General features: G+C 32.8%; 1 protein-coding gene across 11 annotated transcripts in view; it reads right to left on the minus strand.

Moving 5' to 3' along the window:
* The window catches only part of LOC129953738 (collagen alpha chain CG42342), a 323626-nt gene that overhangs the window by 105219 nt on the left and 192611 nt on the right, over positions 1-25796 (minus strand). For 8 of the 11 annotated variants that reach the window (XR_008782580.1, XM_056067150.1, XM_056067146.1 and 5 more), the window contains exons 4-5: positions 24538-24609; positions 24338-24406 (exon numbers count right to left, since the gene is read on the minus strand). Coding sequence is in view for 10 of the 11 variants with exons in the window: in XM_056067150.1 (XP_055923125.1) it covers positions 24338-24406; positions 24538-24609 (141 nt within the window). In the remaining variant the exon portion in view is untranslated. Of the gene's footprint in view, positions 1-24337; positions 24407-24482; positions 24513-24537; positions 24610-25796 lie in introns of all 11 variants that reach the window. The other 3 variants (XM_056067148.1, XM_056067144.1, XM_056067149.1) reach the window with 2 other exon arrangements.

Here is a 25796-nt window from a genome sequence, read left to right on the forward strand (position 1 = left end):
ATTGTTGTTTGCTCAATTGTTTGGCCTTGAGACTTACTTATAGACTTGGCAAGAGTTAAACAGATTTTAAACTGTAATCTTTTGAGTGGTATGGTAGAATCTGACGGTTACCAGATAAAGCAGGAGAATAATAAGTGAATCGTGGCCGGCTTTGCTAACAGCAACACTTGAAGAAAGTAAGAAATTAACCTACACTTTAGCCTCAGAAAACGTTTTAAAGTTTGACATAGCGATATCTATTGACATCAACAAATTTCACTATCTATTAGAATCGTTTGGACCTAGCAGATAATTGTGACTTTTAAATAATAGACAAATAATTCGCAATGAAAAAATATTGCGATCATAAATTTAGATCAAACTGCACCTGGTGTAAAAATTTAATTAAAATTGGTAATGTAGTTTAGCAGTCCATCCCGGACAAACAACGTGACACGTTAATTTTATATAAAAAATACAAATAAGTTGGGTGGCGCAACAGTTCGTTTGAGAACTAGGGTCTATTGACTTACAATTCTCAACCATTCCTGTTTGCGAGTACTGTTGTCAGGGATGGAAGGGACCTACAGTTTTAAGCCGAATCCGAACGACAAAATTGAGACATGAGAAAAATTCCTCTTGGAGAATTTGTCAATTCCTCGCAAGAGGCAGTACCCCTGAAAAACTTTAGGTGGCATAGGCAGGGATCGAACCCAAGACCTCTCGCATGACAGTCCAACGCACTTTTCATCATGCCATGGGTAATAAATTGTATATATATTAAGATTAATTTTCAAAGAAATTTCATGATAGTCGCATCAGTCTGCCAATTCTGTTGCTAGATACATTTTACTTTTGAGATCAATTATTGTTCGTTGTTTTAGACACATCTTGGACGAATTCCTTGACATTTCTATAGATTTTTTCTCTATTTTTCACACCAGAGTTCTGCAAGTTCAATCAAAATTTTTAGAATTTTAAAAAGATGAGTCCAAGCTCTTTACACCCTTTTCTGAGATCATTCTTAGAGTGGTATCCAACAAAAAAATACAGAGACCGTGATCGATCTCAAGCTGTGAGTTCGAACTCAAAGTGTTGAGATCGATCTCTCGACGATGTGAGAAAGTTGATATGCAAAAAGATGAGAAAGCGCTTGATTGCATGAGATCGATCTCACGAATTGTTGAGGATGTTATCTTATTCAGTAGATAAACAACTATCAAAGTTGCGCAATTTCTGAATAATTTTGTTACTAATCGTATTTATAAATATAAAAGATGTCCAAATGGTAAAAATTTTGAAAAATTTTAAAGATTTAGTGAAACAGGTGTGCAATTGTTGACAGATGACTTTTTGGGCCCAACCCTGGAAACACTGGGTGGCGCTTTGACTCATCAAGAATAAAATGAGTTATTTCGGAGATACTGGATTTTAAAGCGGAGTTGGTAAAGACATTGGTGTCAATCAATCAATTTCTTAAGAAATAAAAGAAGCACAAACATTATGGAGCAGTAAGTGTGAGTTTCCTTACGCCATTGGCACTCTGGATTGGACAGTGTTGGATTAGTTTCAGACTCTATCAAAATGAGCCATTCTTTTTCCCAGTCCTTAAGAATTATTTTCGTATTTCAAGTTTTTTTAAAATCTGTTTTGCTTTTTAAGCGGGATTTCATATTTGACACTTTTTAAGTAATTTTGGTTCACTTATGTCCTAGCCAAATTTGTTTTTAAATGCATCTATGATTTCCAGCATAGCATCCCTTTTTCTTGCCTTTAAAACTGGTAACTGCGACTTCTTCAGCAAAACTTTACTTAGTTTCAGTTCTTTTACTAGCAATTCACTAAGATGGTCATATTGTTTATAATTACACTTTCATTTTAGCTTTCAGAAGACATTTCTACTTCTTGACGAAGGACACCTACAGTTTTTAGTAAGAAGAAAAGAATTACTCTTTGACAATTTCTCAATTCCTCGCCAGAGGACGCACGTGAAAAAAAAAAAACTTTAGGTAGGGATTGAACCCAAGACCACTGGCATGACAGTCCTACGCACTAACCACCACGTTCTGGTACAACAATTGTATTAGCATCCCAAATAAGTTGAAATTGTTACCATTTCTGTCCTTCTAAGTGCATTCAGTGTTAAAGTTAAGGTCAACATTCTCTGAAATTATTTTACTTAAGCAGACAAAATAATTTTAATAAATGAAAATATTAACGCATTTAAAATCAACAATACTCGAACATAACAAAAACCCCAGACTTGATGATGTTCTATAGGAAAAAAATCTCATTTTTATTTTTATAAAGAAGGTTTACACAATATACTACAACCTGCTCTTCAAGATATGTTTAAAGCACAGTATATGCTGTGTTCCATTTAAATCTGACAATGACAAATGAATCAATATGAAATCGCACTCTCACGACTGTTTGATGTGCCATTTCGATATCAGCCAGTTTTCTTTTGTACTTTACTTATTCATCACCGAAAAGAAGAAAAATCTGACAGAAACCATCAAGGTTAGTGTTTGTTTCGAGAGCTATATAAGTCATGTTGATTTTATTTTACAAAGAAATCTATCAGATGTGGAAGTGACAGTTGGTAAACAAAATCGCTGAGTAAAATTTCAGTTCAGTCAAAGTATTAAAGACTAAAATGAGCCCAAAACAAATTGCCAGACAGACATTAAGAATGGTGTTTATTATGAAAACAAAGTTTTCATATAATGTGTATTTATTGCTTTAAGAAGATATATTATCCATATTGTTCTTTTAATACATTAAATTTTGTTTATAAAATAGACTTTGATTTTTAAGGAATTGGTTTTTAGTTTCGGGTTTTTGATTTATTAAACAATTAAAATGATTGAAAACAAATCATAGAAGTTGACTTTGACTGAAGGGTTAACATTAAGTCCATTATGTACTTATACGATATTACACTCTATCTTAGAACCCTTTAGGCTTCTCTGTAGGTAATGGACAGGTGGTCATGTTGTTTTGCGAAGGGCTTGATTGATAATCTTGACACAAGTAAACATTGACGTGAAATTAGAATAATAATGATGTGTAGTTTAGCGGTTTTCATATGGAAATCCAATACTTAATAACAAACATATAAATACGTATTATGCATTAAGTTTCTCAGAGGGAGATTATTATTTAAGTTTCAGCGATGTACTTAAGTTTATGTTCGTGATATTGTTTATTCAGCAAAGAAGGTATGTTAACTCTCGACAACAATTCTAAAGCATACAAGTTTGAAGCTAACCTTTTAAACAGCGGAATGTTTAGTTCTTTTTTTGTATGTTGGGCGAGCATTAAAGGTGTTATAAATACTCTTTTAATAATAAGACACAGCGCGAGCAATAGGAAAGAATGATAGGATAAGAAAGAAGAAACCGATGCAAATTGGTTTTAAATGTCTGCACATTGTAATGAGTGTGACATATTAATCCTTATAGAGCATTTCATATTCGTGTAGTGCGGCTTAAGAAAGAATACCTGAGAGAATACCTGTACTTAAGAGTACGTCCGAAAATTAGCAGGGTAAACTGATTGGCATTCATATTACAAGTAATAGACTTGAGACCTTGCGGCAGTGTTCAAGAAAAGCAAATGTCTTTGTAAGAAGACGATCTCATACAATTTTTAATAGATCTCTTCATGATTCTATCCAAAAGACTCAAGTACGTTATTGGGGCACCAACCTAAATATGAAAACTGTTCTCGAGTTTAGGACCAATAAAAGCTTTGTACATTATGCATCGTCCGAGAAAACCTAAACACTTTTGGCGATGTCGAACATGTGATCACTCCACACCAAGTAGTTTGTGACGCACATTTCTAGAAACGAAAGCTATTCCGTCTCCTTGATGCAAGAACCATCCAAGTATTGTGGCATTGGGGGAGGATAACGCTTTTTAGACAGTAGACAGCATTTCAGGATTTAACAAACGAATATGAAAAGCTGAGGGTACTACAATCAGCGAAACAATTTTGTTCAAAATGATGAAACTCCTTGAAAGTGGTTGCATCGAGGTTTCAAAATTTGTATTTTAGTTATGAGATAAGAAACGTGAGGGCCTGGACTAAATATATTGTTAATTGAGTTTCTTTAATACATATAAACTTTGGTTTGCTATCAATTTTTGAAGTTTAAATCAAAAAGGATTCATTTGACTTCATAAAGTTCTGGATTTGGTTTTTCAATAAGTAGTTCTAGATTGTAATCGCAACATTTTGATTTTTTAAAAAAGGGGTGTTGTTTTTTAATACTTGATTTGGGTTTAACGTAACCTTTTCTTGGAGATTAAAGCAATTTTGTTTTCGCCATATGCGAATGTGCGTTATTTTTATATAAAAATCCAACAGTCCGTTTTTCCATAAAAAATAAAATCTAGACAAACTTTTAATTAAGACAAATCGACAAACGGGATGGGAAGTTATCAGTGTGGGTCGCATCCCAGCCTCTTTTTATGCTCCGAATTGGAAGATATGGATGTGGATTGTGGACCCATGTGCCACACAGCTAACTAAACAACGGTTCCTTTAAGCAACAAATTCAATGCCCTTGTTATCTTACGTTATGGCGATTTCAATTGACCTCCAAAATCCTGTGATTTGACACCATTCGATTTCTTTCTGAGGAGTTATTTGAAAGAAGAGGTGTACGTTGAAAAACCAGTGACAGTTCAAGAGCTAAACGATGAGATCATTCGGTAAATTAACGTCATTGAATCTTAATTTGACCTCAGCGTGACTAAAAAATTTGGACCGTTTTGTTGAAGTTTGATATTTGGCCGATATTTTGTTCCAACATAATTGAATCATACCAATACTTTCATAATAAAAAGAAATACATGCATATAATTTCTTAAATAATTTGTGTTTTATACAAAATCGGCTCTTAACATTTAGCCTCACTTTATACATTTAATGGACATTCAATTTATGTGCTGTAACAAAAATTTTAAAAATTAATATTTATTCATCCTTAATGAAAATTTGTGGTCAAAGTTTTGTTCAAATGATTTTAAAGATACTATGATTTTCAATATTATGAGTGCTGTTTGTGTTCATTAAATATTACACTCTTTAGCTTGAGGAATCATGGATTCCTCCAAACTATTCAACATAAAAAACGTTCACTAATTAACACAAAAAAGAAGCTACCCCTATTTTTCACTCCAAATTTTAACTATAAAAAGATTCATAATTATCTGCATAAAGATTCTCATTAAAGAACACCTTGCCAATCTACATATATAGATAAATTTATATAAACTACCTTATTAAAATTAAATTGAAAACTTTTGTAAAATTTGAATTTAATTCACTTAAAATCAATTCGATAAAAATGAAATTCCAAAACCTCAGTTGTTTTAAAATGTTGTTTTTTTTTGTAAAAAATATTAAATACTTATATTCAGTTGAACATTTTAATTTGCTATTAAATTGCGAGAACTTTTCAATTTAACAATAACATTGATTTGTATCGCTGCCTGTATTCGTATCTCTGACCTGATTTCGCAATGTGGTTTTTGGATGGTTGGTCGATCTATAGTTATATAAAGCTATAAAGTATATGTATAGGAGGTATAGGTTGGTAGGTAAGGTACGTAACGTACCTAACCAAAAACTTCCTGATTTCCATAAAGATAACCTCAACGCAATGTAAATGGAATTTGAAATTAATTTATTTGGCCTTAATGCTTGTAGCTACATAACCAAATTTTCCTTTAATTTAAAATGCTCAAGGTACATATTATATCTTCGTAAACTTCTGTATATCTAATGCGTCTATATAATCAGATAACATTTCCTTCCTCGCATTTATATTATATACGGTATCTTATATATAGATACTTTAACATTCTTCCACAGTTTAAACAATTTAATCACTCTCCAATAAACTGATTTACAGTTGAGCAAGCATCTTAAGTCAGAGAGCGTACACCCTCCATACCATATGCACATGTACATACAGCTGTGGCCAAAATAAGAGGAACATGCTTTTGATTTTAACTCTTCTATCACTTAAGTTAAGCTCACACGTAGTACCCTTAGTGTGACGGTTATCGCGTAGACGGCTATCTAAGAACTTTGTTTATGGGATGCATTGAAAAATCCTCGGCCAAGAGTAATGATTGTCCATGAAGAGGGTTTTCTTAAATTAGCCGTTCGGAATTGGGCTTAAAACCATAGGTCCCCAGCATCCCTGACAACATCATAATCTTTATTGTTTTTAAGGTTATGAAAAATACGTTTTGCAGTTCATTTTTTGTGTAGGTTCCAAATCCGAACTTCGGTTTTAACTATGTATGTGCTTACATTTTTTTAAATTTTTTTAAAATACGCAATTTAATTTAACCTTGTTAGGACGAATACGAATTCGTTACAAAAAGAAACATTTTCTTGAGAACAAAAACCATCCGAAGAAGTCTGGTTTTTATATTTGAAAGTTGATAGAACTGAACATTTTTCAAATTATTTTCCACTAAATTGTAAGAAATTTAACAATATTCAATACATAAATAATTTCACTTAATAAAATGGAAATTTTTAAAGATTATACGGTAAGAAAATATCAGGAGTTAATTTTTACATAATTTGTTTTCCTTTTTTCCATTTGTATGTAAATTGAATCAGAAATTACAAATGCGAGGTTCGTTCGTAAATTTTGGTCATAAAAATGGTTCTTGACGTGGAACAGGTTGAGTTATCGGTGGTGGTGTCCTGCTGACAATAGCTTTTTATTTTATATATACATACTTCATCTTAAGTTTTTAAATGTCGTCATATTTTATTGTATTTTGAACAGTAACTTAATGACCACAACTATCCAGACTCAAGAAATTATTAAAAATTGGAAAAATAATTGCGATACTCAAATACAAATTAAATTTGTATCCACAGCAGGATTTGAAAAAAAATTTAATAGATTAGGTGGCTCAACGATCCGTAGAGAACTAGTCACTGAGCCTAGTGACTTACAACTCTTATGGCTAAAACACAAACGCGCTTCGGCTTCGCCTGACATTTACGAGTTCAGCCAATGCCTGCTATCACAATGAAGCTTCGACCTCACGTTTTATTTGACAATCGTAAGGAAATAACGTAGTGTTACGTAATGTGACTCCAATAGGAAGCTCTAGTTCAAATTTGTTGAACATTTGCTTTGTCTGACAGCTCCACAGCTTTTAAAAAGTCAACAAACAAAATACATTTGCTTTGGAGGGATTCCATTGGTTAGGCTGTGTAAACTACTTACTTTTTCGATTAAAAAACTCATATTTTTTTTAGTACCATTTTAGAAATGTCATATTGGAAGTGTCATTCAAAGCAACATCGAAGCAGTCCGAACGTAACGCAGACGAAGCCGAAGCTGAAGCGTGTTTGTGTTTCAGCCATAAGGTTGTCAAGGATGGAGGGGACTTACAGTTTCATGGTCAACTATTACTCTTGGTGTATTTGTTAAGGCTGAATCACAAACACTTTTCAGCTTCGGCTTCACCAGACGTTTACGAGTTCAGCCATAGGAATTCAATCACAATAGAGCTTCGACCTGACGTTTCGTTTGACAATCGTAAGGAAAAGAACGTAATGTAACGTAATGTGACTCCAAACGGAAGCATTTGTTTTGTCTGACAGCTCAACAGCTGTAAAAAAATTTCAACAAACAAAATATTTGTACTTTGGAGGGATGAAATAATAGAAATGTAACGCAGACGAAGCCGAAGCTGAAGCTTGTTTGTAATTCAGCCATCAATTCCTCGCAAGAGGCAGTACCCGTGACAAAAAAAAAACTTAAGATGGCACGAGCAGGAATTGAACCAAAAGAACTGTTTCAGGACATTCCTAAGCCACTTGTACTACAGCAGAATTTCTCTTGATCTTTTATCCACAGTAATTCTACTGCGGATGTCAAAAATCATCAGTAATATTTTAAACTTACGTGTTCTTTACGACGGTCCTTTGTAACCGGCAGAAGGTTAACCTTTGTGCAAAAGTCTCCATATATGGTCCAATTGGAAAATAATGGACCTATCCAGATTTGGATTGATTTTGAAAAAACAATTACATGCACCATGATGATTTAAAGGCGTAAGGCAGGGACGGAATGCATTTTAAAGTGTAAAAAAAGAGTAATTTATTTATTTATAAAGCTCATAAAACCAATGTTTAAACTTGGAAGTGATAGCATAATACAATTGTTACTTCTCTTGGGTACCAGTGTCTCCAATTTTTGTTATCGATGAAAGAATTTGTAGAAACTAAATTGTGTGTCTTCATGTTCTATGTTTTTGAATATGAAAATATGTTCCTTATAGATGGAGTTTTTAGCAGAATAAAAACCCAAAGAATGTAAACAAAGCATTACATGCATGTTTTTGAGTCAAATTTTTAATAACTTGACCTGAATTTCATATTGACTTAAAATGAAGCCAAATGAAGACACACTCTCAAAACCTGGTCTAATTAAACTTAAAAAAAAAACAGGAAAATTTTCAGCAGTAAGTCATATTACACTTTAACACAAGGTAAATAAGGTACAAATATTTTGAGAAAAAAAGTCTGGGATGCGACCCACACTGATAACTTCCCATCCTGTCTGTCGATTTGTCTTGCTTAAAAGTTTCTAAGTTTTCGTGTTAAGTTAAAAAAGTTGTCAGTTGAACAATATTTTGCATATAATGAAATAGTTTGATTTCAAAATCTATTTTTGCTAACGAGATTTTTAGTCGAAAAATAACCAACTTTAGTAGCATTTCTTAAAAGCTTTTATTTCTAATATAAACAAATACAAATTGGACGAATGCAATTAATTTGAAGCCAATATTTTCTATCATTCACGAGATATCGAGAACATAACATCAATTTTTACCAATTTTGCGTACAATTTTTTGTAGATTTTAATTTTTTATGAACAAAACTGACTGTTTGATTTTTATAAAAAAATTACTGAAAGTAAAAAACAATATTTTTATGAAATAAAAATAATTTGAAGCCTTTATCTTAATATTTTGAAAAGATATTGAAATTGCAAATCAATTCTTACCAACTTTTATTAGTTTTGTTTAGGTATTTATTTTTTTTTTAAACTGTCAATTCGATTTTCCCAAAATTAGACTGAATTTTAAAAACAATATTTCTTTTAAGATAAAATAAGTTTGAAGCCTCAATTTCAAGTTTTTGAAAAGATATTTGAATCGATATTCAATTTTTACCAACTTTGAGTAATGTTTGGACGTCGCGAACGTACGAACGTGTACGTACACACGCACGCACAGATATCTTTCTAAAAATCTTTTATTTCCACTCTAGGGACCTTGAAACGTCGAGAAATGTCAAAGTTTTCAATTTGACAAATCGGACCAATTACAATAACTTCCTATGGGAAGTTAATAAATAAATTAAAATAAGAATTTGTAAAAAATATGAAATATAATCTAGCAACAAGTTAACATAATTGACGTTTGGCGTAGAAATTTAGGTTGCTTTTAAAGGCTTAAGCAAGTGTACCCTTATTTTTGGCTAGCTGTTTATAAAGCCTTCCGCAAATGTACTCAAAAATCCTGAAAATCACAAACTTAGCTAAATTTACCAATCAAAATAAATAATTAATTTTTAGATTTTTTGTTAAACCACAAGTGCTAAGGACATAATTATCAAAAATCAATTTTTGTTCCTATTATTTTGTCTAAAACTGTATGTAAGTATATATATCTCCATATTGAACTCCGCATAACATTTGATACTTTCAATTAAAATTGTGTCTTTAACAGTTTTGTTTGTTAAATCCTTTTTGGTATCCAACTCATTTACCTTAAAGCAAAGCCTTATTCTCCAAAACGAATACAAAACAAAACAAAGAAATATTCAAAGAAAAAAAATCAAAGAACCAATATCCCACCACGACCAAACACCACCTCTATCCTTGATGTTTGTCCTTTTGTGAAAGATTTAAAAGGTTACAACTTAGAAATTGTTTATTTAGAGTATACCTAGTTGTGATTATTATCAAAAAGGTCAAATTTTACATATACACTCGAATTATACATACATTTTATGCTACTTGCTTTCCCATTAATATCCTTTTACTGAAAATTTAATCCTTTTCATATTGTTCATCATTCCTCTTCAAAATCACTCACTTTAACGCAGAGAGGTAGAAGCGTTCCTTTATATATAAATTTGAGTACTACTAATATGTTATATATATGTATATATTGTATATTACCTACTTCTTTATTATGTGTATTATGGAATCCTTGTGCGTCGTTTATATCCCTGGCACATATTTGTTTGTAATTGTAGACATTCATGAGATATTCATCGAATATAGTATAAAATTAATCACTTTAAGAGCCCTCTCATGTTTCACGTTGTCCTTTTTATTAAAATACTCGTACCTACGATACATTATGGTTTAAGATGTTAAAATATATTTAACACTCCACATCAATTGATTTGGGACATTTCTTTTTTTTTTACAGGGAAATAATTGGACTGAACGGAATGATTTACGTAGGTACTCAAATGATGAAAATGTGACAAATTTTGACCTACAATTTAATCACGTCCTTAAAACGCTTTAAGAACTTCAAACAGAGAAAATTACTAAAAAATCGTAAATTCCAAGTGAAGAAGATTCCAATGTGGTTTGCGCTATAGTTCATCTCATGACGGTAAAGAGATTGCTTCTCGAGGCCGGTTTAAACAATCGAGTTACAAGACGAAAGTCTATGATTTCGGAAGTAAACCAAAAAAAGCGATTCGAGTTGAATAGATCTTCTAAGATGACGTTGCCTTTTCTCTTGAGGGTAAATTCAATGTTGTTCAGATTGATGACCGTGTAATCTAGTGGAAAGAGTCTTACATCTGGCCCCACAGCGCAAAATGTTATCGGAGAACCTATACCGTGAGGCTACATGGCTGCTTTAGTGCTGCAGATGTGGATGAGTTGGTTTTCATGGACGGCATTATATTCCTGTGTGAGTAATTACAGGGATGGAGGGGACCTACAGTTTATATGTCGAATCCGAACGAATAGAACTGGACTGCATTATGGACAGTCAAATTTAAATGGAAATTTTAAAAGAAACCACAAACAAAGTTCCAAAGTTCCAAAGTTCAACAATGACCTCAAAAATATATCTCAAAGAATCGCAAATTTTTTAATGTATTGCGAAGTCACCAAAAATTTGACATACTTAATCTATGGATTGAACACAGTGCCAATACTTTTGTGGGCAAACCAACATAGCAGTTTGTAAGGGCTTAAAAAGGGATTAAAAGGCGCTTTAAGTTTAAAAACCATGGTGTACCAATAATTATCTTTTTTACTAACTAAAGTCACTTTGGCTTAAACTAGTTCCCATTTAGAAACGTCAAATTATTTTTGAAGATACAAATAAAAAATGTTTAGATACAAAATAAGCTTCTAAGGTAATGTTTTCTGACATTCTCGTATTCTTCTCCGAACTGGACTTTATCATGGTAAGAGTATTTGGAACTGACATACCTAAGATCTATCTTTATGCAATACTTAATACCTTCTCATCAGCCTTTAAATTTAAGTTCACAGAATTGAATTCTTCTTGAAATTGTTAAAATAACGTAATTCTGCTAATTCTGTGAGTATTCGAACCATTGTAATAAACCATGATATAAAGAGTTTTGGAATTAGAGGTTTCCTTTGAAATTTAACGCTATTTTGCCAGATGTCACTTTTTAAGATGTCATCTTTGGACATTAAACTCAAAATGGAATAACAAAGTAGAAATTGAATGAATCAAATATAGAATGAAAATGGACAGTGGTTTTGTTACCGGCAATTCAACAATCACACTTTTTCAAGAAACGTATACTTTTAATGTTGTTTTTCGAAGAAGTCATCACAATTGGATAACAAGATCTTTTTACTCAACACCTTTAGACGGTTTTTTTCAGACTAATTAAAAGATATTTTATGAAAAGGTGTGCTGCTACAACCGTAGCCATGATGATTATTTTACTCATATTATTTTCATTTCACTGTGAATGAAAACTTTCATCTAGCAATAAACATCAATTGTTTTTTCTTAAAACAGCGTTAATTTGTTTAAAATCAAAAAGAATCCTCTTATTGGAAAACTCAAAAGGAAACTCCCTAATGGTATTTCTTTCCAACAACAATAAAACTTGATTCGCGTCTATAAATTTAATGCTGAACTCAATTTCGAAAGTATTGTAAAAGAAATCAACAGGGCCAGATTGGGTATCTCATTCCATAGAGACTCCCGCAAGCAATGTTTGTATTCCTGACAATCGTCTTCAACAATTGCCTCAACAATAACTTCTTTCCCCAAACATGGGCAACTGTTAAGATCGTGTCAATTTTGTTTAAAGAAAGGTGATCGGAGTAACATCTCCAACTACAGGCCTGCATCTCTTCGTAGCAATAATAGCAAACTCTTGCAGGAATTTATACTCAGGACACTCAAACAATTCTACTGCAGCATAATTCCCGAAATATTGGTTTATGTTAGGGAAAAATTCTCAACTCTGTACCATTTGCTGAAGTTTCAACACATCATCACCTTAGCCCTTAGTAGCCATCGTGTCACTGTTGGATGCCTTGTGGACCTTGAAAAAAAATGTTTTCTTGCATATAAATTGAAGGCCTTATCTATAAACATTACATGCTCGGCTTTCCAATTGCACTTATAATAATTATTTTCCCATTTCTTTCTTCCAGAAATTTCCGAGTTCAACTGGAAAAATGCAAATTGTTAATGAAGAACATCAGGACTGGAGTTGCCCAAGCATCGAAATTAGGAGCTTCCGACGTTACCATTTATAGGCATAAGGAAAGCAAAGCAGACATCATAAATGGTTTATTAAAATCAACGCTTCAAAATCGGAACTCATTTGATGCAGAAGACAGTCAACTGTCGATTCCAAAGAGCGTCAAAATGCAGAAACTTGAAATCAAAACTCCCAGACGAATCGCCACTGTCGGCCCAGTAGAGGACCGTCCAGTATTTAGGAGTTTATTTCTACGAGCTGCTAAGGTTTAACCCGCATGCCCAGAAAGTTTTCAGAAAGCCAGCTTTCGTTTTTAGACAACAGAAATCCTGATTTATAAGAAGCTGTAGACCACTGTCATTGGCTATTAGTAAGCAAAGAGTATTTGAATGGAAGATACTGAGAAATTGCACTAGGCCTGTCTTTGCCGGGGAGTATCAAAATCACAACAGAAACGACCATATTTATTTAGGAGCGAGGATAAGTAGCGTGATGGTTAGTGCGTTGGACAATTATGCAAGGGGTCTTTCAACTACCTACGTACTTTTGGCTAAGAAGCAATGACTTAAGTTATCTAACCACAATAATTAGCTTATTAGAAAGACGATAACCCTACATTGACTAGTAGAGCACTGGTATCTAAGCATTATGGACATTATGGATGAAGACAATAAGAACCGGGAAGGAACTTTACAAGGACCAAGTCACAAATATAGAACTATTAACCCAGCTAAATATTTATTATTTAACACTCATTGCAACATCCAGATATTTAAAGCAAAGTACATTGGTATCTTCTTTAAAATCCTATCCATCTTTCCCGATTGCTTATAAAGCCTTTCATAGACCCTTTAAGATACAAATAAACTTAAGAAAAATAAATCCGTCTATTTTCCTTCTTCCCACGAATCTGATGTCAATTTCAAACATAATTTTATTTATTAGCTTAATCGAAAGATCCTGTGTGTGGAAATGCAGAGTAGCTGAAGCAGAGTCATCATCTTCAATCTTAAAGGAAGCTACTCTACTCTTGTGCCAACTACATACTATTTCTATGGAAAGATAAGTTATTAGCTTCTTTTATTTTCTTCCTTTTTTTAATACATACAAAAATGTATCCTTGGTAATTAGAGATTGTGGGAGAAGATGACACATTAACGTTACTATGTGTTTCCTCATTATTATTTATGTTTTAGTTTCTACAATATATAGGATTTTCTCATGTGGATCCTTTTGGGAAAATTACTAGAAAATCATAACTTGTACCGCATTACCTAGACAATTTCTGTTCCACTCCACCTCCATCTCCATCTCCACTCCACTGCAAGGAAACCCTTCGTTATACTTATAATATTATTATGATGGTGTGTATGGAAGAGCTGATGAAGGTTTTTGAAATAAGGTATGAAAATGTATGCAAGGAATTTCGCAATACAAAGTGAATGTCAGGAATTCTTACAAAACTTAACTTGAATCCTGTGAGAACGAATGAAAGAGAAAGATGTAGAGACTTTGTAATTTCACTGAGACTTAGAGACACTATGTTGAGTTGATGTTGAGGATTGGTTGAGGAAATGTTTGCCTTTTTGTGAACATTTTAGGCTTATTACCTTTTTCGAAAGACATATAATTTATGTATAACCAGAGAAATGTTCATTATTAACAAAACAATATGAACTCCTAAATATCTTCCATGCAGAAGGTATATAGTAATCCTAGATTTTCTTATGTAAGGTTGTCTTTTTGTAGTTTTGTTGGAGCTGAAGGCAAAGCTTAAACCTAAAAGAGGTTGGTTTGGAAGTATGTTAACTATAAATTGTGTGAAATAGAATTTTTGAAGCAGAATGATTAACTTTTTTTTTAAATTCGTTCTAGATTAGTCGAAGGTATTTGATACCAAATGAGTTTTTGAGTTATGCCAAGATTTATTTAGAGTTATTTTTGAGAGGGGTGGGGGTTATTTGAAACAAGTTAAGAGCAATTTTAAGATTTAAATTTGTTTTTTCTAGGTTATAACAAATTTGAGTTGGGTTTTTTGAATTTGTTCTTTGAATTTTAAGTCTTAATTTTGTATTTTTGAACTGGAAGCCTTATCTTCAGCAGTGTGTCTTTTAGCATGTTTATAACGTTTGATTTTTGAATTTTTCTTACATTGATAAAAGCAAATTATTTCACAATTATAAAGTTGGTGCTTTGAATTACAGATAACTTGTGCCATTTGAAGATTTTTGAGATGTATGTTAATAGAATAGAATTGATGATTTGTATGATTTATTGTTATCAGTCGATACAGCGTTGGGATTCTTATTTGTTATTTGTAAGGTTCAATATAAGTGCTTCAAAACTCCGAAAAACAGATGAAGATGTTAAAGCTTTTTTCTTCTTGTGATTTTTAAACGGTTTCTGAAAAAATAATGTTCATTCCAATAATATCAGGTTTTAAAATTTACTCTTTAACTCTTAAGTTGAAATCAAATCTGATTATTAACAACTAATTATTTTAGAAGACTGACAAACTTGATCAGTTTGTTTCTCAAGATTATTTTTAATACTACAAAACAAAATCAAACGTGCTATTTGAGCTTAACACATCAATGTCTGGTTTTGGCTTTTTTTGCCAAACTTGCCAGTGGAGATGCACACTGCTCTATTAAGGTGTCAAAAAAGGTTTTAGACAAGGCGACTTCTTCAACATTGTTCTGGAAAGAATCGCCAATACTAAACATCTTACAAAGATGTTTCCAATAACTCGGATAAGCCGATGATATTGACTTAATTGAAAGATCAAAGCATGATGTTATTGGCACGTTTTTGAGCTTTTTGACGGATGTAGGGAATATGGGTTTAGTGGTCAATGAGGAAAAGGTCGAAGTATAAGAATGACTTGAACAACGACCGCGATGTCTTGAACAAAATGTCACCATGAACAGCTATGACTTTGAGGTTGTTCTGGACTTTGTCTGCTTAGACCCTTTGCCTACTTAGACACTTTTGGATTTGCTTCTCTGATGCAACGAGAAATCGGTTCATTACGACCATAATTAGATCTTTGAAATTGCTCGTAAAAAAGAATATTATCTTTGGAATTAAAACTAGGAACATAGATATAAGTGCAAGAAGTTGAGCACATTTAATATGATTAGTAAGTACGAGTATAGCTCTAATAAACATTATTGCAAAGTATGCACGCCGATTAGCCAAAATTTGTATACCAAATAAGAGAAATATAATTTTATACAATGAAATAAAAATACACCCAATGAAGTTTAAAACACATAAACCTTGAAATATTTGTCTGAATTTTCTCGATTCTTACAATTGAGTTATTGTAATAAGGGTTTCAAACTGTTTAGCAGTACTCAAGCAAAGATTGAACGATATAAATATAAAAAGTTTTTATGGTATATTGATGTGTGAATTCCTTACTATTTCTTTTGATGAATCCTAACATTTAGTTAGATTTATTTGTGATATAGTCAATATGAGGAAGAAAAGAAAGCTTAGTACCAAGGATACCACCTACAACTTTCTTTTGTGCTACACTATCCAATATAGAACTATCAATATGATACTCGTAAAAGATTGGGGAAAACGTTTGAGAGCGAGAAAACTTGGCATTTTGAAATATTAGGATATAAGGAGTTTATATTACACCAATCTGCCAATATATTTAAGTCATCATTTAATAAAACACAATCATCACAACATTTAATGTAACGATATAGTTTAAGGTCGCCCGTAAAAAGAAGACACTGAGAGTTTTAAGAAATATTGCGAATATCTTTAGAAAAAGCATAAATATTAAAGGGCCTAAGTGGCTACCCTGAGGAACGCTAGATGGAACTAATATTTGGTTAGAGTGATATTCGTCAATCGTAACGAATTGACCTCTCGATGTTAAATAAGATGTCAACCAATCGAGAAACTTAGAATGAAATCCTAGTTTCAAAAGTTAGTGTAATAGAATATGATGGTTAACGAGGTCAAATGCTTTAGCAAAATGTGTAAAAATGTCAAAAATTCAAATTTATTTAGGATATATAAATATAGTCACTAATGTAAGATTAGTGGTTGTAAATCTTAAAGATATGAAGCCATGTTGGAAATCGGATACAAAATCTAATTGAAAAGTGAGCAAGCAGACTAATTTCTCAAATAACTTAGGAAGAGCAGATATTTTGCTGATTGGACTATAATTTGTAGATTCTTCTTTAGATCCAGATTTAAAATTTTTTGTAATATAAGACAGTTTCCAACATTCTAAAAATTCACCTTTCGACAGCGATAGGTTTAAAATGGCTGTCAATGGAATAGCTAAAGATGAGGCACATTTATGCAATAAAGTTTGTAGGATCCATCAGGGCCTGCATTTGTGATGGTATCTAAACCTAATAAATCTGATTCTATTTCAGAAACCGTCAGAACCCTATGGTAACGATAGAAGGAACTCTTGGTATACAAACATTAGTTGGAGTGTTTGTGGAGAAAACACACTGAAAATAAACAGCAAATAAGTTAAAAATTTCTTTAACATCACTCGACATCAGTGTTTTGCAAATCGCTGCTTCTTTGGACTTTCAAAGCAATCGAGTACTAAAGTAAAGTATGACACTTATCATCCCGGTTCTCATTAATGGTGTCTTGTACTTTGTCAAGACAAGATGAGACCATTTAGAATGTTTTAAAAGAAAAATACTTTGGTTAGTTTTTGAACACGTCTGCACAGTTGAAGATGAAGAAACTGTATGGGCTGTACAGCGACATTGACCTGGTCAAAAGAATAAAACTCCAACCACTTTAGGTGCCGCACGAAAATAGGAGAGGACCCCAACCAACTTCGAAACGGAGCAAAACTGGAAACAGATAGCCAGGGACCAAGATAGCTAGAGACGCATGTTGTGCCCAGATCCATTCCGATCTGTAACGTCACCTTTAGGAACACTGCAATTCAGGTGTCTCACGAAAATGGGAGAGGACCCCAACCAACTTGGAAACGGAGCGAACCTGGAAAAAAAAAGTTAGGGACCCAGCTGACTGGAGACGCATGTTGGTTGAGGCCCAGGTCCATTCATGTTTGTAACATCATCCAAAGTAAGTAAGTGGTATTTCTTCTGAATATTAATATTATTTTTGAAGACATAAATAAATATTAGTTTAAAAAGATACGTTCTCCAAAAATACGGCCAAATCTAAATCTTTTAGGAAGCAATTTGTTTGTATCTTAATAATTTTGCTTAAAGCAAGTAATTTATCGGCATTAGTTCATTTATAATCGTGGTTTCGTCGATTTGTTTAACATCAATTATGGTATAAAAAAATTCGTCGTGTACGCTCGACTGTTTGAGTGCTGAATGGACGTTTTAACGCCATTTTAGCTACCTTACAAAATTGAAATCTTTTTGTTTTTATTTGTTTTGATGAAAGAAAATTTAAAAAAATTCACAAGCGCTTTGATCATCAGCGTTTTAAAATACGAATTGCAAACTAAAAAAAGTAAATCCATTAAACTGTTTTTCCTTTAGTTCATCATTGGATATTACAGGACCTAAAAGGCAACTAAAGATTCTATTGCTCCAAGTGGAAAAAGACACAGTTTTATATATTAGAGATAGATATTTAGTATTATGTTTACGAATAACCCTTGATGTCAATTTAAAGTCAATTCTGGTATACCTCAAGGGAGTCATCTTGGTCCATTGCTGGTAATTTTATTTATTAAAAGATTTGCCTCCTGTTTGATTTCAAAATTTTTCGAATTATTAACACCATCAAAGATTGTAGAGAGCTTCAAAGAACAGAAGATTAATTAATTAATTAATGATATGTCTCAATATTATCAAATCGGGGGACAAAAGAAAACCTTTCAAAGAAGTTTTGTAGACTTATTCTTAACCGAAAACATGTTATGTTGATTAAATATTGATCTTTTGCCCAAAAATACATGTCCTGTGAATTAGACTTCAAATGTAACTTTTCATAGTTATTTCAAACGTCACACAGCTTCCATTCATATTTGATATGTGACGAGTTTAAGATGTCTTGTTTACCAAACCATCAATTTATCTTACGTATTCGATTTAACTAAATTAAGTGATTGTAAACTAGTTTGTAAGGAATTAATTAATTAGAAAGCATTAACAAGTTTCATGATTTAAGGATAGGCAGTTCAAAATCATCTTTGATGATTCCTATCCTTCACAATGGCATCTTTTAATGCACCATATATGTACCTATATATGTACATATGTACATAAGTATCTTCATAAACTTTCAATCTTCACATTGAAGTTATCTATAGGCAGGGTGTTAATAATTGACAACATCAATCATCGCATTATATTGTAAGTTATCTGAAAACTTTTATCTATCCGTCATTTAATGTGCTCGTTGAAGAGAAGAAAGATTTTTGCACATTTGATGTCACTCTAAGAAGATGTAACTTTCGAGTGATGGAAAATATCATTAGTTGTTTTGAAGACAATCTTGTTCTTGAGTATATTGAGGAAAGATGAACAAGGATGACACACGTATCAGCTTATGCTGTAATAAGAGTCGTATTGAATTTTAAACAATGTTACATTTAAACAGGCACGTAAGAAGCTTTCATTTCATTACAAGTTTAACCTGGCTAGACTATGTGTGTTACAGTGATGGAAAAAAACAATAGATACTATTAATTGCTTGTCGAAGAAACGACATATTAAATAATTATAACCGGTGACATTCCATCGGATATAAAAGGAGATTGGTACACATAAGTCTTGAAATATTGTGTATTAAAATGAGCGTTCCGCACTCTTAATGTGTATCAGCTGATAAAAGAATTTATATACTGGACAATAAGTCGTGAATTGAGTTCGAGAACAAAATTGATGAGCATTGAGTTTAAGTCCTATAGAACTATTTGAGGTGTTGAATGCTATTCGATAGAACATTGCTTATCAAAACATCAATACATTTAATTCTTTGCGATGCAAAAGTTGTGGTTATAGTTCGCCTTTCATTTAAAACCTCTTTTTTGGATTTTGTTTTAACTGGAGAGTTGTCCTCAATTTTTGAAAGAATGACAGCGTTGTAAATAACCACCATATTAGAAGGGTGCAAAATTTCTTAAACTGTCGAAAAATACTAAATACTTTTTTTAGAACATTAGACATAATTAACATTTGACGAGAGCTATTGGTACCATTGTTGCAACAGCATTGTGATAGCAGCAAATTGCTGCAGCTAAACTAAATTGAAAGACCTGCAAGAATAAGCCTCTGTTTCTATAATAACTGTACGGTTCGAAAAATGTTGGTCAAACATTTGATCAACCTTCTCGAGATCAGTTCTTGGAATTCAGGCAAACTATGGTTTTTTTTTGCACAAGGTAGCAACATATAATTCAAACACTGTAAACAAGGTGATGATACTCGTATCAATTAGAGCTGAATTTGGCTCGTAATAGTAGTCCAATACCAACCAAAGTGAATTTGTGGAAAACAATGGAAAAAATCAGTTCGGAACATAGAGCCAATATTTTGTGTCTGTCACGTTTCAATTTGACAACACGTGAAATTTCTTATAAAAGACTAAATATTGCTTAGCAAATTGTGGCATGTAATTTAAAAAATGTAGCCAGACCGGGACTACTAACAGGAAAAAGACGACCCTAGTGGGAGATCTTTTTTTGGTGTTGGAAAGTTGTCTGCATTGGTTCAGGAATTCGTTGGAAATTAAAACTGATAGAAGTCAAGCTACCAGGTAGAGTAATTTCGTCAAGCTTAGTGAGAAAAAGACTTGTGAAAAGTTGACTTAAATCACTCAAGCCGGTACTTAAGCCGGATTTTATAAAAAAAAAGTACAAAAAAACGATTACTCTGAGCTCAAGAGCACCTAATTGGACTCAAGACATTTGAAAAATGTCATCTTTTTCGACGAATCAAAATTCAAGCTTCATGTTGACGATTGCATTTTGCGGATGCTTTATTACAAATTTCATTGATTTTCGGGCAGTCTGTAGTTAAATGGTTGATGGTCAGCTGGATATTGTTTTTGCCCATGTAGGATGATCGATTGTTGACGTTTTTGATGGCGGCTTAAGTTGAAAGACTGTCCGTGCATATCACTGTTTTTTTTTCTTGGATTTGCACGCATATTGCGTGGCTTTTAAAACCGCTAAGGCTTCGTCTGAGAATACAGACAAAAATGGTGGTAGCTTTTCTGAAGAAATTCGATTGTTGTTTGAGTCAACAATTGCAAAAGAGGTACCTTACTCACACTTTGAGCCATCGGTAAAGAGGATATTCGAATTATTTCTGATTCAAGGAATCATTAATCCATGAAAGTCCTGCAGATATACCTCTTTCGGAGTTGAATCTTTTTTAAATAGAGCGAGTGCAGTGTTGATGGATTCCTTCGGGCATAGCCAAGGAGGGTTACGCTCGACATTTTTTTTTTTTAATTTTTGGTTCAATGCCGATATTTCTCGCATACATTAAAGTTATGTAAAGGGCTGATGGTTTTTTTGGTGTCTTCAAGCGTTTAAAGATTTTCGTTGAGTCCAAAAGAATAGGAGAGTCATAGGATTCAAGTATTTTTCCTACAAGTCTGGATGTAAAGACTTCTTTTCTTTTTGTGATAGACGAAAATCCTCCCTCAGCTAACATATTTTTTAAAGGTCTTGTCTTAAAAGCTTTGAGGCTTGCTCTGATTGCGGCGTGATATGCTGATTGAACAGATAGATGCGTTCCCTGAGGTATACCGTTATTCAGGTTGTAGATGGCTGAAAAGGTGTTATTTACTCTAACTCAAAACTTACGATTCGTTAAAAAGGATTTTACAAAATTGAATATCTTTGACCCAATGTTTCATTTGTCTAGTTTGTTCAACATAACATGGATGCCTATGAGGTCGAAGGCTTTTACAAAATCAATGGATAAGATTGAGATGTGACTTGATTGAGGGCAATGAAATTGTTTTTTTCTATAAACCAAAGTAATCTCTTTGAAACGATTTCGTCCAGCAATTTACTCATACACGATAGAAGGGATATAGGTCTGTAACTATTAGTATCAATAGGGTTTTGGTTTTGTTTGGGGATGGGAATTAGGGTTGCAGTTTTAAATGATATTGGAATAACACCAGAGTTTAATAGATATGTTATTATAGGTATATTATAGAGATCACTTGATACGTAACTTATAAGCTAGGTTCCCAAAATCGGATGAAATAAGATCGTGCAAAGCTGTGTCCGTATATGAAATTTGAAAACATCAGAAAATATTGCTGCTGTTCGCAATAGTGTGCCTAAAGAGCCGTGCACCTCAACTTGTCGACGTGTCAAAGAATTCCACCTCTCACGCTCGTCGTTGATGAACATTATGCACAAAGAATTGCATTTATACACTTACAGGGTGCAATTGATTCAAGAACTAAAGCTTCTTGACCATTTCAAACATCGTCAAGGATCAGCATGGTGGCAAGAAGTGGCAACTGTGATGAGTTACATTTTCACCTCAGTGGATTTGTCAATTAGCAGAATTGCGGCATTTAGGCGAATGATAATCCAAGAACGATTGTCAAAAAATCAACGCACCTACAAAGTGTGACTGTTTGGTGCGGTTTATGGGCTGGAGAACGTAGTTTTTTCCAAAATGAAACCGGTCAGGCAGGTACAGTGAATGGTGTTCGCTATCGTGGGATGATAACGCACTTTTTATGACCTGAATGGGAAGATATAGATGTGGACAATATGTGGTTTCAACAGAGCATTGCCACTGGCCAGCTAACGAAAAAGTAACAATTTCAATGGCCGTGTTATTTCACGTGGTGGCGATGTCAATTGGCCGCCGAGATCATGTAATTTGACACCCATGGACTTCTTTGTTTGGAGTTATTTGTAAAAAGGTGTACTTCAATAAACCAGACACAATTCAAAAGCTAAAAAATGAGATAATTCGGCACATTAACGGCATAGAACCCTAGTTATGCATTAGCGTCATCGATAATTAGGACTATTAGATGAAGGTGTGCCACCGAGATCTCAGCGGCCATTTAGCCGATGTTTTATTTCATACAAAGTTTAACCATATCAATACCTTCATAATAAATAAAATTTCAATAATTTGTACTTTATTCAAAATCAACATCGGCGCTTAAAATGTAACCATCCTCTTATAACGGGTTTGTTACGAGAACAAATTTACTTCTAAACCGTTTTACCCTTTTCTGTTCCAGCACAAAAAATAGTTTCTTCCAGAAGTTAAAATTTATGAACGTTTTCCGAAAATACTATAAATAATTTAACTTAATATCGAAGAAAGGGATCATACGAGTATATTTTGAAAAACATTACAAATATTATTGTGAAAAAAGCAACTTCATAAATTTATAAAGCCTCAAAAGGACTTGGCCTTATATACATAGTCCAAAAAGTCCTAATTTTAGTGTTTATTTAAAAAAAAGTACTAGGGATAAAAAATATAAAAACCAAAGTTATAATATTAAAAAAAAGTAAGTTGAAACCATCATCCTTTTACCAAGTTTAAAAAAATTGTGATTTTGAATTTATATTAAGTATTTTATCTCAGAATTAACTAAACAAAAGCTGCTGTACGAAGACTTTTTGGACTATGTGTACATATTTTTCGTATCTTCAAAAGTTATATCTCAAAAACTTTACGTGATAGAGTAATTTTAAAGTCAGATTTTAATTAAGGTCATCAAAACCCATCAGAAAAGTGCAATTTGATTGCCAGGAACACAACATTGCCAGTGGAAGCTAAAGTTCTAAAAATAAATAATAGATAATAATTAAAATAATTTTTAATTATCTCTGAAATAAGAGAAAAAAGATAATCTAAAAACTGATTGGTCAATCAAAGACTACTTGAAAACTGTCAAAGCATGAAAATGTGTTAAGATCTGTGTTTTAATCTATTGAAACTATGCCTTTCTGTTATATACATCTATGCCTTCTGGGTACTGTCTAACTATCTTCAAATGAATCAATTTTTCATTCAATGTTGAAAATACGCCTAAGGTTAAAAACATAGACGACAACATGACAACATCAAAAAAAAGAACCTCTCCATTTTGAAATATTATCTTCTCATCACAAAGTTGCTTACTGACTGTGATGTGACTCCTATATTGAATTCAAAAAAAAATAATATATAACCTTCATGGAAATAAACCAAAAACAACAACGCAACAAAAACAGAAAAGAAAACAACAATCGTTACAAGATAAATTAACAACATCTATTCTGGTAAATATAATAAAACTACAAAACAAAAAAATAAACCATTAAACCATCAATCTATTAGATACAAGGAAAAACAAAACATACATAAATAAGATACACGTAAAAGATACAACACCGAGAATCAATTAATCAAAAAATAAAAAGAAGCTAGGTACATTTTTATATTACACACAATTTTCGTACAACCAAAAAAGAAATATTAATTTTCATCCGGTCTACGGATAAAGATACAAAAATTATTTAAAAAAAAATAAAGAAAAACTCTAGGAAAATTGTTTTTCTGTTTTTGATTTTGTTTAATTAATGAAATACCTTAACGGCAACAATTTCCGCGTAACCTAGCGTACCACCATGTAACGTTGTCACTGACCGTTTAAGTCCCTGCAAAGAGTATCAAGTAAAGTCGTAGATTCCAATTATGTACTTCAGAGAGAGAGATTTAATGTGTGGACTTCACCCTTGTTCTTTGGAATAACATATTCGTATCCTGAAATAACAACGACGCTAATTACCTTTACTGTTTGGAAAACATCAATGCCGGGATGACCCACCTCTCCGCGTGATCCTTTATCCCCTGGTCGTCCCTGTTGTCGTTTGCATGCGTATAAAAAAATTAAATTCACATTAATTATCTCGTTTTGCGTAATAAAATGTTTTAATTTGTTTTCTGTTATAATTTTAAAAAAGTTCAAAGTTACAATTCGGTTCACTTGATTAGACGCATCTATATTCATAATATAAAGATATAAATAGTTCAATTCAATGTATTTCCTATACAATTAAAATATTAGTTGTTGGTCCTCAATACAGCGTTTTCTTAATTCCGAAAATGTTTCTAATTCAGTTATTGAGGTTTTGAACGAAACCTTTGTATGTTCAAATTCAAAAAACTAGGGGGTGAATTATGTACAAATGATTCCGCTATTTGTTCCCTTAAGATAAAATCAAGGCACTCAAGGGGTTATTAATACCCTTAATATGTTTATATATAAACACAGTGCGAGCACAGATAATAGAGTTACTAGGAACTATAGTATCTGTGGTGCGAGCGTTAGGAAAATAGAGAAGGATTTAAAAGGAGATACCGGCGCACATTGGTCTTTAAGTTCTGAACATCAAAATGGAAGGGAAAAACAGAGTTGGCCAAAGCATTCCACATTCTCGATGTGTGATTTAAGAAAGAATCTCTACACTTGACAGTACGCCCGAAATTGAGCTCAAGTATTACGGCTGAATCGCGTAAGAACATTGTTTGTAAAAATATCGATAAATCAACGAAAGGCATGAGACAATGCGACAGTATTCTAGCAATGTAAATGTTTCGGTTACAGTTCTATCGCCAATCATTTTTAAAGCCCTTTTTTTTATTCTATCCAAGAGATTCAAACTTATTTTAGGGGCACCTGCCCAGATATGCGAATTATATTCAAGCTTTGGACGGATGAAGACTTTGTAAATTACAGCCAGATCAGAAGGGTTGACAAATTTCTTGCACCTTCGGAGAAATCCTATGCACCTGGCAGCATTTTTGGCAAATGTCAAATATGAGATCATTCCATAAAAGGTGATCTGTGATACACATAACGAGAACTGACAGTTTATTAGTTTCCTGGATGCAAGCGCCACTCGTTGATAGTGGCATCGGGGATGTGTTACGCTTTAACGACAGGAGACAGCATTGAGTTTTCGAAGCATTAAATTCTACACGGTTTCTCAATCTAAATTGGACAAAGCTGTCAAGATCAGAACTAAATGAGCTCATCATACGCTG

The sequence above is a fragment of the Eupeodes corollae genome, chromosome 1, assembly GCF_945859685.1.
Source record: "Eupeodes corollae chromosome 1, idEupCoro1.1, whole genome shotgun sequence".
NCBI classification, from domain to species: Eukaryota; Metazoa; Arthropoda; class Insecta; order Diptera; family Syrphidae; genus Eupeodes; species Eupeodes corollae.